We start from the raw sequence: 12,727 nt of genomic DNA, 5'->3' as shown, positions 1-12,727 counted from the left end.
GATTGCAGTTTATTATTTCTCTCTGGATTCAGGGCAGGTGTCAGCAGATTGGTCACATTATAGCAGTGTTTCAAAAAGAACAAGGGGTAAACCAATCAGTTCTAGGGCAAAGATTTTAACAGACAGTGGACACTCATGGGTCATTTGAAGAAGTAACAGCTTATAGGGTCCAAGGAAGACCAGGGAATTGGACTGCCCAGTTGTACACCTTCACTCTTTTTGCTACAAAAGGCAGGGTCTCCTGGTGGCCAACCATTTCAATTTGACTTCCCATTCCAATCCCACATGTCAGTCCATGGCCTCCTCTACTGCCATGATGAGGCCACACTCAGGTTGGAGGAACAACACCTCATATTCTGTCTGGATAGCCTCCAACCTGATGGCATGAACATCAATTTCTCCAGCATTTGGTAATCTCTCCCCCGCTTTCTCCTCTCTTTTTCCATTCTCTATTCTGCTTACCCTTTCACTCCTTTGCTTCTCCTGGCTGGCCCACCACCTCCCTCTAGTTCCACTCATCCTTCCCTTTCTCCCACCGTCCACTGTCCTTTCCTATCAGATTCCTTCTTCTTCAGCACTTTTATCTCTCCCACCTACCACCTCCTAGCTTCTCGCTTCATTGCCCCTCCCACCCACACACCTTCCCATTCACCGGGTCTCACCTATCACCTGCGAGCTTGTACTCCTTCACTTCACCCCTTCCTAATTTTGACTTCTGCCCCCTTCCTTCCCAGTCCTGATGAAGGGTCTCAGCCCAAAACATGGATTGTCTATTCCCCTCCATAGATGCTGCCTGGCTTGCTGAGTTCCTCCAACATCCCGTGTGTGCTGCTCAAGTTCCGGCTTTTCTTAATTAAACTGTTAATTTAGGGGAAATTTTAAGACACTGGTTTCTGAACAACTAAACTCAAATTCATGAAGTTTATAGCGAAGAGACATACTAGGAGTTACATCCTGCAAGTCTGGGCCAAACTGTTTACACGCAGCTCTATCTTGAATTCCAAATAAGCAGGCTATTTGCCCAAAATATAGGCAGTAGTCATCTATATATGTGAAGAGTGAAGCTGATCAATTAGATCACCATGAGAAATGAATGTCACTTGTGAATGAGTGTGTGTGTGTGCATTTGATGAACTGATTTTCTCAATCATGAATTTGTACTATGTGATATGATGTCCTTGTCTCATGCCTCACTGAAATAATCAATAATCTCTGCATGGCTGAACTTCAATGAAATGTTGGATCACTGACTACATTCAAGTCAGTTGAAACATGATAATATTCAGTCACTGAGCTTTGAAGGAATAATAGTGATGAACTTGAAGGATATACAAAGCATGAGATACGTTAATTCTGTTTTAGCATTATAACACAAAACAAAGGTAACTTCTAAAGTTTAGAGTAGCACTCCGCCTAGTGCTCTAGATTTAACTATTGGAGGAAGCCAGATCAGTCAATTATTAACAGATGTCTTTTTGGGTGCACACATCAGAGGTATGGAAATACCACAACCTGCACGTTGCCCACCAAATCACAATGCTTTCAGACCCAGAACAATGCAAGCACCCTCAGCACAAAGACTACAGCAGTTCAAGGCAATAGCTCCTCCCCAGCTTCTCAATGGCAATTCGAGATGGGAAATAAATTCTGGCCCTGCTCAAGATGCCCACAACCAAAAAAAAAGATTTAAGGAAATAGATATTACTTGTGAACAAGTAATGAGATGAAGAGGTTGAAAAATAGTTTGGTCCCGATACTGTTTAGGAAAGGGACAAATGAGCTATTAATGGAAACTTCCTCCCCATCCTGACCTAGGAGCATAGTAAATTACTCTTTGATGCCGGAGATGCAGTGAAACGTTGTTCCATTTTAAGTCACTTACACAGCTATAACACTGGTTAACAATTAACTAGTTGGACCAAGTGGCTTATTTTAACTGTTAAAGAATCTTAGTTGAAAGTGTAAAAGAACGTTCCAAGGTATAACTCTTCGCTGGTGCTGCAAAGTTAATTCTAATGATTCAGGGTATGCTCGGGGTGTATAGGGAAGAACACTTCATAGTATTTCTCTCCTAATTCCATGATGTGGGTTTACTTTAAAAGCTGTGTTTTTTACGGCAAGTCTAGGTGGAGCTCTTTGACTGATAGTAGTTAATTGCAAAATAGTCTCTCAGAAGACAAGATATTATCTGAGCTACAGCCATCCACTGCAATACTTTTTGGCATTCATCACTTATACTGAGTAATGGGACTGTGTCAAGTGTCCTTTTGTGCAGAGGAAACTGATGGCCAGCATTTAAGTTTTGAGGTGGTATCACATAGTGCAGTGGAACTTTCAACCCACACTGTCAGTGTTAGGCATGCACAATATAGAGTTTCCACAGAATGTTTAGCAACTTGGAAGGTACCAAATTTCACCGCAGACCAGCTGTGCTGAACCAACAGCTCAGAACAATTTCCATTCATGCTGCATTTCCATGTTGCATTGCTAGATCAGAGGAAGCACGTGGTTGACTGAGAGAGCAATTCCATCAGACCCGTTTCCCCAGATATTTTCCTGTGACCTATGAGACTTTTTCCACCCACCAACGCAAGGAATAATTCCGAGTAGCCAATTATCTTAGCACCAAAGCACTTTGGGATATGGGAAGAAAGAAGGACACTTGATCACAGGGACCTCTGCACGGGAAGTTCCAGAGGTCAGGGTCACTGCGTCACCCAATGACCCAACGTAGAGTGTAGGGAACTTCACAGCAATATTACCAGACAAAATTTCATCTCCAATCACACAGAGAGAAAAGACCAAAAGCTCAGTTAAAGGTTTTCAGAAGCATAATAAAGGTAGAAAGACTGAAGGCTAGGGCCAGGTGTATGTGACACAATAAAGTTCCGGCTAGAGGGGTGAAACTACCTTGTATTTCTCTTCCTGACTGCAGTGTAGGAATCACTATTGACATTTAAACTAAAGGGAAAGGCCTTGTTAATAACCTGAGGACATTATTGACTGGAGCAGTGCAGCAGCATCGCCTGTTCTTTTGGTGTTTCTTTCATTTGCTTGTCCTATTAGGAAGTGCCTCTCCTCGCCCACATGCCAGTTCTTTATTCAGATGCGTTTATGGATGATGGAGCATGATGATAATGACTGGTGCTTCCTGAACGACATTGAAAGATGTGAATGATTCCACTCAGCTGGGAAATAAGGTCTACCTGACCATGATGGGGGTAGTGGGTGTAAATATGGGGGCAGGAAGGGGGGAGGGGTCCTCTGCAGTCGCTACCCAACCCTCTCTGATAAACATTCGGGACATGTGAATTTGTATGTTGGTGCAGAATCTGTGTGAGTGTGATATTTTCGTCTCGCTTCAAACACGATCTAATTTACATTCTACACCTGCATCTAACAGTAGGTGTCTGCATGCTGTTGGGAGACAGGTGATTTCACATAATTGGGATGGAGTGGAAGATAGTGCAGATAATATACTTTATAGTGAGAGCAGAGGATTTGCTTCCAAATTGAAAAGAGAAACAGGGCCACCTTGTGGCACTTTCTTCTTTGATGGGATCAGTGAAAGTATTTTGAATGCTGCTGATGTAAATTGTATTTTTAATAATCTGTGTTAAAGAGTCCTTAACCTGAAAGGTCAGGCTAACTCATCTCATTACATTTTGTAATGGAAGCCAGTTATTTCAAGAACAAAAATAGCCCAAAGCTCCATTGCAGATGTTGTACTGCTGGTCTGCTAGCGACAGACACCAAGCAAGAATGTCTAGGTAATAACCACTAAAGGATCAAAACTAAAGTGAGCCAAAAATCATTATACAAATGTGAATAAATTCAGCTTAAAAACCAAATCTATCTCCTTCTGTTAGACACCAGGTCCATAGAGCAAATGCTTGCATTTGTTTTGCGCCTTATCACACTGCCTTAACAGACTGAGTAACATGAAATTAATGTTCAATTGCATTTCTTACGCAGGCAGTTTATTAAAAACCCATTAATTATCAAGTTATTTTACTTTCTTTTCATATGGACTTAAGGATAGTTTCCTATAAGGAAAACGCAGGGGAGTAGTGTGAAAGAAATGGTAATTTCTAAAATTAAATCCCCTTGGTTGCAATGTTTCTATTTTAATTTAGAAGTCGTCTATCATAAATAGTTCCAAGTTTGTTAGTGAGTTCTGCAGTTATTTGAGGGCTATGATATGTGAAAGTCTGGTTGGTTTGTTGCCAAGCCATTCTAACTGTGTGAGGCGGCCCTCAGCGACAATACAAAATGCCCCCCAGGAGTTCTGTGGTCATGCTGTGTTTCCCTATTGATATAATCCGTTTAAATCCATTTCCCTTGTGAATCTTCTTCGTTTGTACTCTGTTACAATTTTAGCATTCTTAAACATCATGCTAAATTAAACATACAACGTAATTATTTGTCCTGGATCTTTTCGCAGCACAGTGAGGTTAAGGGTCTAGACAGGCAGACTACTACAGCTGTTGCTTTGTGCAGTTAAATGACTAAAATGGAGTTTGATATGGTTGATGAGCAATTAAAACAATAAAAGGAACAATGATTAAAACAAACCCATGAAGTACGGAATGTTTTTAATCAATCAGGTGAATTGCGTTGTTAATGCAGCTATGAGCAAGTACTATTGATCGGCAGACAATTTAATGAGTCAGTGCAGCATTAAATATGAGTGAAAAATAAATTATTTTCAAATGGTGCTGCTGCTATTGACATTAATAGGTATCTTTGTTTGAGCTATATATTGTCTTTCCACAGCCTGCAACTGTAACCGCAAGGCCAGACAATGTGTGTGGGATCCTAAACTCTATCAGCAGACCGGAAGTGGTACACGCTGTGTAAACTGTGTTGGTAACTCTGAGGGAATACACTGCGAGAAATGTAAGGAGAATTACTATGCGACACAAGGTGGACACTGTCAGCCCTGCCAATGCAATTTACTGGGTAAGTTTGTGAAGTTATGGGAGAGAGTACAGTGAAATCATTTGCCTACAATCCAATGGATTAAGGGTCGATAGTAATCAGATCAAGATGGAACCTTGAGGCATTTTTACTTTAGATTAAATGACCATTCCAATCTTGGTGAGTAACCTCTGCAGTGGACTTTCCTCTTTTCATATTTGATATCAATCTTCATGGATGATTGGTGAGAATCATCTGATATAATGAGCACAGATAAACAGCACCATTTAGAAAGCTTTCACAGGAGACCTGATGACAGATTCATGGAGCCATTTTGCTGTGGTCTGCTGTCCCCTGCTTCCTTATGCCATTTTGCTTTAAATTAAGTCATTTTGTTTCTGTGCAAGAGGAAAAAGAAATATAATTAGTCCAAAGATTTGTTATTTAGTAAATCTAAAAGTGGTAAATGTGATCTAACTTTAAGCAGCTACAAATTGGAGGCTGTGGAGAGCTGCCATTTAACTTTGCACACATGTAAGCCAATAACAACACCAGCATAAAGAATAAGCCATACTTGCCTTAGGTAGACTCCCTCTAGGGTTTGAGTGTTCAGTCTATACATTATATACCATGCAACACAACAAAAAGGAGACACTGTTTCAATTTCATGTCAAGTCTTCACATGACAAGAAAAGTTTACAAAATTGAATGCAAAAATACTTGACAGAATTGTCAGTGACCAGCAGACACCATTGCACTATCGTCATTTGACAACGTAGGGTCTGAAGATGCTGGCATCTAGCACACAAAACACGCTGCTGGAGGAAGTCAGCAGATCAGGGAGCATCTGTAGAGGGTAATGGACAGTTAACTTTTCAGGTCAAGACCAGATGACGGACCAAGACTGTCCTTTTCCCTCCGCAGATGTTCTCTGACTCTCTAAGTTCCCTTGCTTTGTTTTTTGTGCATAGTTGACTTTCACTGAAACTACTTGTGCCCCCTGTGTAGTAGAATCTTGAGAAATTGCGTAGAATGCCACAGCCCAACACTGTAATCTTTCATTTGGTAGCAAACAGCAGAAAAGGGAAACCAGTTCCTGTACAAAATCGATAAAATTACGTACCTTAAAGTGATGTTTAAATCTCAGTTGCCAACGACTAAACTCTAATTTTATCTTTCATAAAGAAAGGGTAATTGATCAAGGTGGGTTTAGTATTACAAGGCAATAGCTTCTTCAAGTCATCCTCGAGGACAGAAGAGAGTTTGCAAAAATCCTGAAGAAAAAGAATAGATAGTAAACAACTCATTGTTGTGTGGATATGCTCGTATTATTCGGAACTATGGTAAAGGCTCTGCCTCACAGTGTTGAGACATCTGTTAATGCTTCACAATGTGCCACATTTTGACCTGTTGCATGGAAATGCAAAGGCATCTTGTAAGTGACCAAAATATCAATGTTGGTTGATCAATTGTGAACTAGCCACCTTTTCCATGCTTAAGCGATAATTAATTGTCTGCATTAATATACTATCTAAATGGCATCATCCCTTCCAGTGCAGCACACAGTTTGCCAGTGTTGTCAGGGATCAACACCCTTTGTGATTTTAAAATCGTGGGATGGAATTTGAACCTAAATGCTTTTAAGTAAAGCTAAAAGTGCACTCAACTGAGTGAAGTTAACAAGAACTGACTGTGAAGTGGTTTTGTTTTGATGCTTTCTGTTTCTCTCAGGTTCCACTGGTAGTAGCTGTGATGAATATGGCCGCTGCAGGTGCAAAGCAGAAGGGGTGATTGGAGACAAGTGTGACAAGTGCCAGCCTGGGTTTTACTCATTATCCAGCACTGGCTGCAGGTAGGTGAACTGTCACCTCCTCCTGCATGGCATGTGTTTTGAACTGTGATGAAAGATAACATGTACTGCGTTTTTAATGCATATCAACAAAAGTGAAACTGGGAAGTTAGTATTTGTAAAGGTAGAAGGCAAGCCACTGTTTTAGAGGCACACCATTTATTACTTCTATAATTGAAATATAAATCTGCCTTTCCCCTGTTCAGAGGTAAATCAGGTCTGCTGTTCGTTGGTATTGTTTTCTGCCTTTTGAACAATTTGCAACATCTGATGTTTCTTATTATTTAATCTCTTGCACTTTTAACTTTCTGCAGTATGCCAGATAACTAAAACAATCCACTTCTTGCAGCAAGGTTTTTGTAACTCTCCATTCACATCCTAATCTTTTTTGAATTGCTCCCACTTCCATTCCTTTGATATTCTTCCTTTATAAGCAACTGTCTAGTTCCCTTTTAAAACAATTTATGGGCTTTGCTTAAACAAAGATTTGTGGTGGGAAATCCTACATTTTAACCATAGAGTGTGCAAAGAATGCTTTTTAGCCTTTCTTCTGGTTTTTGATGATCTTTACTTTGTGCCATCATATCATCATCTCATCAATCAGTGCACACAATCCATTTCCAAACCCTACACAATTGTGAAATCCTCCATTAGTTCATCCATTAGCTATGCAACCTTGATGAAAAGATTTGAATCTCTCTTTGCAATGTGAATTTTTCATCTTAATGGGTTTAGGCAACAACCTCTTCATTGTTTTTATGCCCGTTTTATAACAATGTTCTCCAGACTATACATCATACCACAGGCCCAAACACCAAACAGTTGATTAACAAATATGATCAGTCAGATGGGAAGGAGGACATGTGGGTTAGTATAAGTTATCTGGGTCAAGTAAGAGCTATATTATCCACATATTTACATGCAACTTAAATGAGAGTGGCGCATGGAGTCAAAAACATTCAGCACTCTCTGGTCCGTGAAGTGTTCTGCTAATACTTTAGCAATATACTATTTTGTGAACTCATCAAAGACCTATATAAGAGAACACACTACATCACACCATGCACAATCACTGTGTTACACCAGCCAGATTTCTTTGTAATAATACACTGCCAGCACCTCTATACACAGAAATATAAAGGTTTTACCATTAGCTGAGAAATAGTGCTTCCAGAGCAGGGTTGGTGGAAAGTAGCAGGACAAAACTCAGTGTCCCATCTAGGTTAATCATTGCATGACACCCAGTTCTCCCAGAATTAATAAACTGTGTTTTTGATGGCAGGCGCTGTACTTGCAATATGGCGGGTGTTACAAGAATCTGTGATGTTGAAATGGGAGAATGCAACTGTAAATATAACGTTGAAGGGTCCAACTGTAATCGGTAAGTGGTTCAAATAACTTCACCATTAGGAAGAGTTCTCTCTCGTATTTCTATTTTTCAGATTTCTGCTCTCACCACAGCTCCCTGCAAATGCAACAGTGCTAAAATGCCCCTAGTGCTCACTTATCACCCTCCTGGCCTCCAAATCCTGCACATCATCCTTTACCGTTTCCACCACCTACAGCAAGATCCCACCACCAGCCATTTCTCTACCCATTTCCACCTTCTGTAGGAACCAGTCCTTCCTTGACTCTGTGGCCCACTCACCTCTCCCTGCCCTCTGAGATAAACCCCTGCATCTACCGGAGGTATAACACTTACTCTTGCAGCTCCTCTCTCACCACCATCCATACACCTAGACAGTTCTTCCAAATGAGGCGAAGATTCATGTGCAGCTCCTCCGACTTTGCCCACTGCATTCAATGCTCCTGATGTGGGTCCAAGGGCAGATGAGGGGCCTGCTTTAAAGATAAAGATGAGCTTTATTTGTCACACGTATATTGAAACATTGAGATGCGTCACTTTGTGCCAATGGCCATCACAGTTTGAGGATTGTGCTGGGAGCAGGCTACAAGTTATACCATGCTTCAGGTGCCAACATCGCATGTCCACAACTCCGCAGCCCGAAGCGTATACACTTGGAATGTGGGAGGAAGCCGGAGCATCTGGAGAAAACCTATGTGGTCAAAGGGAGAGCATACACACTCCTTACAAGCGGTGGCGGGAATCAAACCCTGATCAGCGATTGCTGGTATAGTAAAGCTATTGCGCTAACTGCCACGGACAATTCACAGAGCATCTATGCTCTCTCTGCAAGGGCCATCCCAAGCTTGAGTTGAATGCAGTTTCTGTTCCCCTTCCCATTCCCACACTGACCTGTCCTCAGCTTCACCCTCATTGCCAGAGTGAGGTCATATTCCACATGGGTGGTCATAGCCCAACGATATGAACATTGATTATTTCAAATTCAGATTAGACTTGTCTGTGGTGTGCTCCTCCCTCTCCCCCAAACCCTCTCTCTCTCTCTCTCATCTGATCCTCCAGTCCTCTATTTTCATCTCCTTTCCCACATGCTAGTCCCTCAAGCCTCCCCTCACCTGTTTTCATACTCCTCTCAGTTCCAACCTACTACCCATACATTTCTCCCTCTGCCTCTCATTGCCCAGTCTCCTCCATCTTGTTCTGGTTTCATCAGCCTTTCATCTCCCTCTTAATACTTCTTCTTATCACTCTCCTGTTATCAGATACTGAATGTATGTTCCTGTTATTATCTTTGTAGCAAAAACCACATTTACCCTCCCCCCCCCCACTGGGTTTTATCAGCCCTTCAGTCTTGCCTCCATCTATCATCCATCTGCTGCCAACTCCCAGCTTCTCTGCTGCCCCTTCCCTACCTGACTCGGTCTGTCCATCATCCTTCAATCACCCCCATCCCTGGTCTATCCCTCACTAATTTGGTTCCTGTCTCATCACTCCCCTCACCTCTTTATACTGGCTATCTTCCCGTTCCACTTTCAGTCCATGCCCAAGACATCATCAATTTCTCTCCTTCCACGCGCCCCTCATGCCAAATTCAGCTCAACCTCCAAGTTTATCCAGCAAATTGTTTGTTGCTCCAGATTCCAGCATCTGCAGTTTCCTGTGTCTCCATTAGAAGATGCTCGTGCAACTACATATGCTTTTATACTATAATTATGTTTAACATTGGCAAATGTAACTGTCCTTAAGTCATATTGGTAAAGTAGCAAATCTAGCACTGTTAGTTACTTCATCGGCATAATTCTTTGACAACATTTTCTGACCCTCCCTATCTATGGTCCTATACCAGAAGCTATTAAAGTATACAAATTGCATAAAAAGTTTATTAAACATATTAGTTAACCTTTATAGTTATTTTTATTGCTATTTGATTAAAACCATTAGTTTTCCATTTTATCTTTCAACAAAATATTGAGCAAAAATGCATAGTAAAAATTAATCCCTGGTCTTGGATGTTATTTTACAACAGGGATCATTTGCACGAATTAGGTGGATCTTTCAACATTTGATAGGTGTCTTCCTGATTTGGAAGTGCTGTTGAGCGGTGCTATATCTCAAAGGAATGCCAGTACCATGTAAATAAAGCAATGAGGAATGTATTCCAAATGATTCTTTTCTTCCCCACAGTTGCAAGTTTGGTTATTACAACCTTCATCCAGAAAACCCCATGGGCTGTTCAGCATGTTTCTGCTTTGGGCATTCATCGAACTGCGAAGTGGGTGATGGTTACCAAGAGGCTGACATCACCTCCACCTTTGATTCAGGTACCGTGGCACCTACTGTAATGAACTGAGGTGTTGTAAATTGCTGAGGTAGCACTCAACAACTAATCCTGCTAGAAATTTAGTTATCGTTAAGAATAAAGTGAGGCCACGAGTCAGAACCTTTGGCGGACTCAAAGGTAAAGTCAAGCCTGTGTATGGAATAAACGGTTGAGTAGTCAAAATGAAACGATTGTTCGAATGATTTGTGTATTGACATTTTGGAATGTGTTACCAAAAGCTACCATCCTGGGCTTCCTGTTTTGAGAGCTACACATCTCATGTTCACTTTGCTCAGCTGGCCTACAAACATTCATTGTCCAAGAGCAGAGTTTCTGGAATGCAGCTAGTGTCTACGAAGCCATTGAGATGACAGGAAGAGTCAAGTTGGAATGTGCCCACCTTTGGGCTGTAGGGTTGGGGAATAACTATTGGAAGTTTTGTACAAAACTAACTTGTAGTAGTGTAAGGAAATGCAAGTCAGATAACAGTAAGATCCTTTGATAAGAAATCACAGTACAGCAGGTGTTAAAGATAATGATCCAAATGCCCATTCGAGCCATTTAAATTCTCACCTGAACCAAAAGTTGTTTTCTATTTTAGAGGAAGTGGATTCAAAAGCTAATCTTGTAATGTTATGGAAGTTGTCAATGTATTAACATATCACTTTGTCATAACATTGAAATGCATGTTACTCCAGCTTGAAATATTTCAGAAAAGGAGTGTACCATTGTTACGTTACACCAAAAAATGTGTGCATTGGTTTGGTAAGGAAGAAAGACGTAAGTTCCAATGATGCACTTAGAACTACAAAACTTTGTTTATTAAGACAGAAGAGCAATAATTAAGATACTTATCTAGATGTACACAGGCCCCTCTCACTGCAGCACAACTCCCACTCTGCCCAACCCGTGGCACCGTACAGGACCAGCTCATCGGCAAGGCCCAAGCTGCAGTATATTTATAGCCATTCCACTGATATGAAATGCTGCAGCAAGTAGGCCAATACATTAGCATAATCTCAAACCACCAAATCAGGACCAATTATCATCACTGTCAACACACTTCACAACCCACCACTGTGTTCACCTGATTTTCATGCTCACCCGGTTGTAGATTGCATTCTGAATGTTGTATTGTAGCCCCATGGTTGCTGTGTTGTAGCCTCACAGTCATAATCTAAGCTCCTGCAGCCAGTTCACATACGCCCACAGTCACAGTAGTGAAGAAATTTGATAAGCACGAGGATTAACTCTTTACAATACAACCATGACAAGGGGTGATAAAATACCAAAAATAATTTCTTATTGCAAATGGTAAAGATTAGAAATTCCTGACTGTCAGGTTATGTCATGTGACTAGTGAATACACACTGCACATTCTCCATTACGTAACTGAAGAGAACGGCTCCTATTATATGTCCAATACTTGTGCTGTGATTGCTTGCATAATTTCCTTGTACAGTTTAATATTAAAGTTTAATTTACTGATTTCAGCTAACCTGGGACATTGCTGAAAAAGACAAAATTAATTGTCATTAAAATTACAAAGAGCTTGTAATTTACCAGCCTTGGTTTGTACACAGGTACTGAAAACTGGAAAGCGCAGCATCGCTGGGGTTCTGATCTCCCTCTCATGAGATCATCATCATCTCGTGACATTATTGTTCAGGCTGAAGATGGATACCCAGTATACTTTGTTGCTCCAGGTGAGATGAGAGCAATTACAGGCACTTTGTGTAATTTGTTAATTCTGGTTCATTTATACGATGCATGCTTTGATAAACCGCCCATCTGAAATTGCATGCAATAACTCAGCACTTAGAATGCTCTTATCATTCAACGTTGTGTTCTCTTACTCAAACACTTTTGCTTTTTTGATTAATTTTGAGCTCCCTTGAGGAATCAGCAACTTTCAATTTTGCAAAGTCACAAGTGGATTGTGAGCCCGTAACTCTAATTGTCAATACTTTACCAAACATGTAGAGAGGGTGGATTTCCACTTTTGCTACTAGTAATAGTTGTAATGTTAATCAGTATTTTGACCATGACAGCTGACACAATTCGTTACTGATACTGATTTTGTTTCTTACATTCTTAGCTGAAGATAAATAACACATCTATGCGAGATTTTTGTGTGAAAGGCAACAATATAGAATTAAGTTTCAGAATATTGGCTTGACCATTTAAGACAGAGGGGCAGAGGAATTCCCTCAGAGAAATATGAATCTCTAATTTTCTACCCCAGAAAGCTGAACATAGAGTTGCTGACTGCATA

The 12,727-nt window shown here is 40.8% G+C and overlaps 1 protein-coding gene and 1 long non-coding RNA gene across 4 annotated transcripts in view; one reads left to right on the top strand and one right to left on the bottom strand.

Moving 5' to 3' along the window:
- Positions 1 to 12,727, top strand: part of LOC140737102 (laminin subunit gamma-1-like) — a 52,049-nt gene that overhangs the window by 13,709 nt on the left and 25,613 nt on the right. Inside the window, exons 2-6 of the mRNA XM_073063280.1 lie at positions 4,777 to 4,962; positions 6,652 to 6,772; positions 8,052 to 8,150; positions 10,317 to 10,453; positions 12,036 to 12,158. Of these exons, the coding sequence (XP_072919381.1) occupies positions 4,777 to 4,962; positions 6,652 to 6,772; positions 8,052 to 8,150; positions 10,317 to 10,453; positions 12,036 to 12,158 (666 nt within the window). The remainder of the gene's footprint in view (positions 1 to 4,776; positions 4,963 to 6,651; positions 6,773 to 8,051; positions 8,151 to 10,316; positions 10,454 to 12,035; positions 12,159 to 12,727) is intronic.
- Positions 4,142 to 11,661, bottom strand: LOC140737104 (uncharacterized). 3 transcript variants are annotated; one of them, XR_012101057.1, is made up of 4 exons: positions 11,557 to 11,661; positions 8,472 to 8,608; positions 7,918 to 8,087; positions 4,142 to 5,318 (listed from the first exon to the last, which is right to left on the bottom strand). It is a non-coding gene; the product is annotated as an uncharacterized lncRNA (long non-coding RNA). The 3 variants fall into 3 exon arrangements; XR_012101059.1 differs by having other exon boundaries at positions 8,472 to 8,611; positions 11,557 to 11,627; XR_012101058.1 differs by lacking the exon at positions 7,918 to 8,087.

The sequence above is a fragment of the Hemitrygon akajei genome, chromosome 12 (genome assembly GCF_048418815.1).
Source record: "Hemitrygon akajei chromosome 12, sHemAka1.3, whole genome shotgun sequence".
NCBI lineage: Eukaryota > Metazoa > Chordata > Chondrichthyes > Myliobatiformes > Dasyatidae > Hemitrygon > Hemitrygon akajei.
The sequence above is the reverse complement of the archived record's forward strand: the minus strand, read 5'-3'. Positions and strand labels throughout refer to the sequence as shown.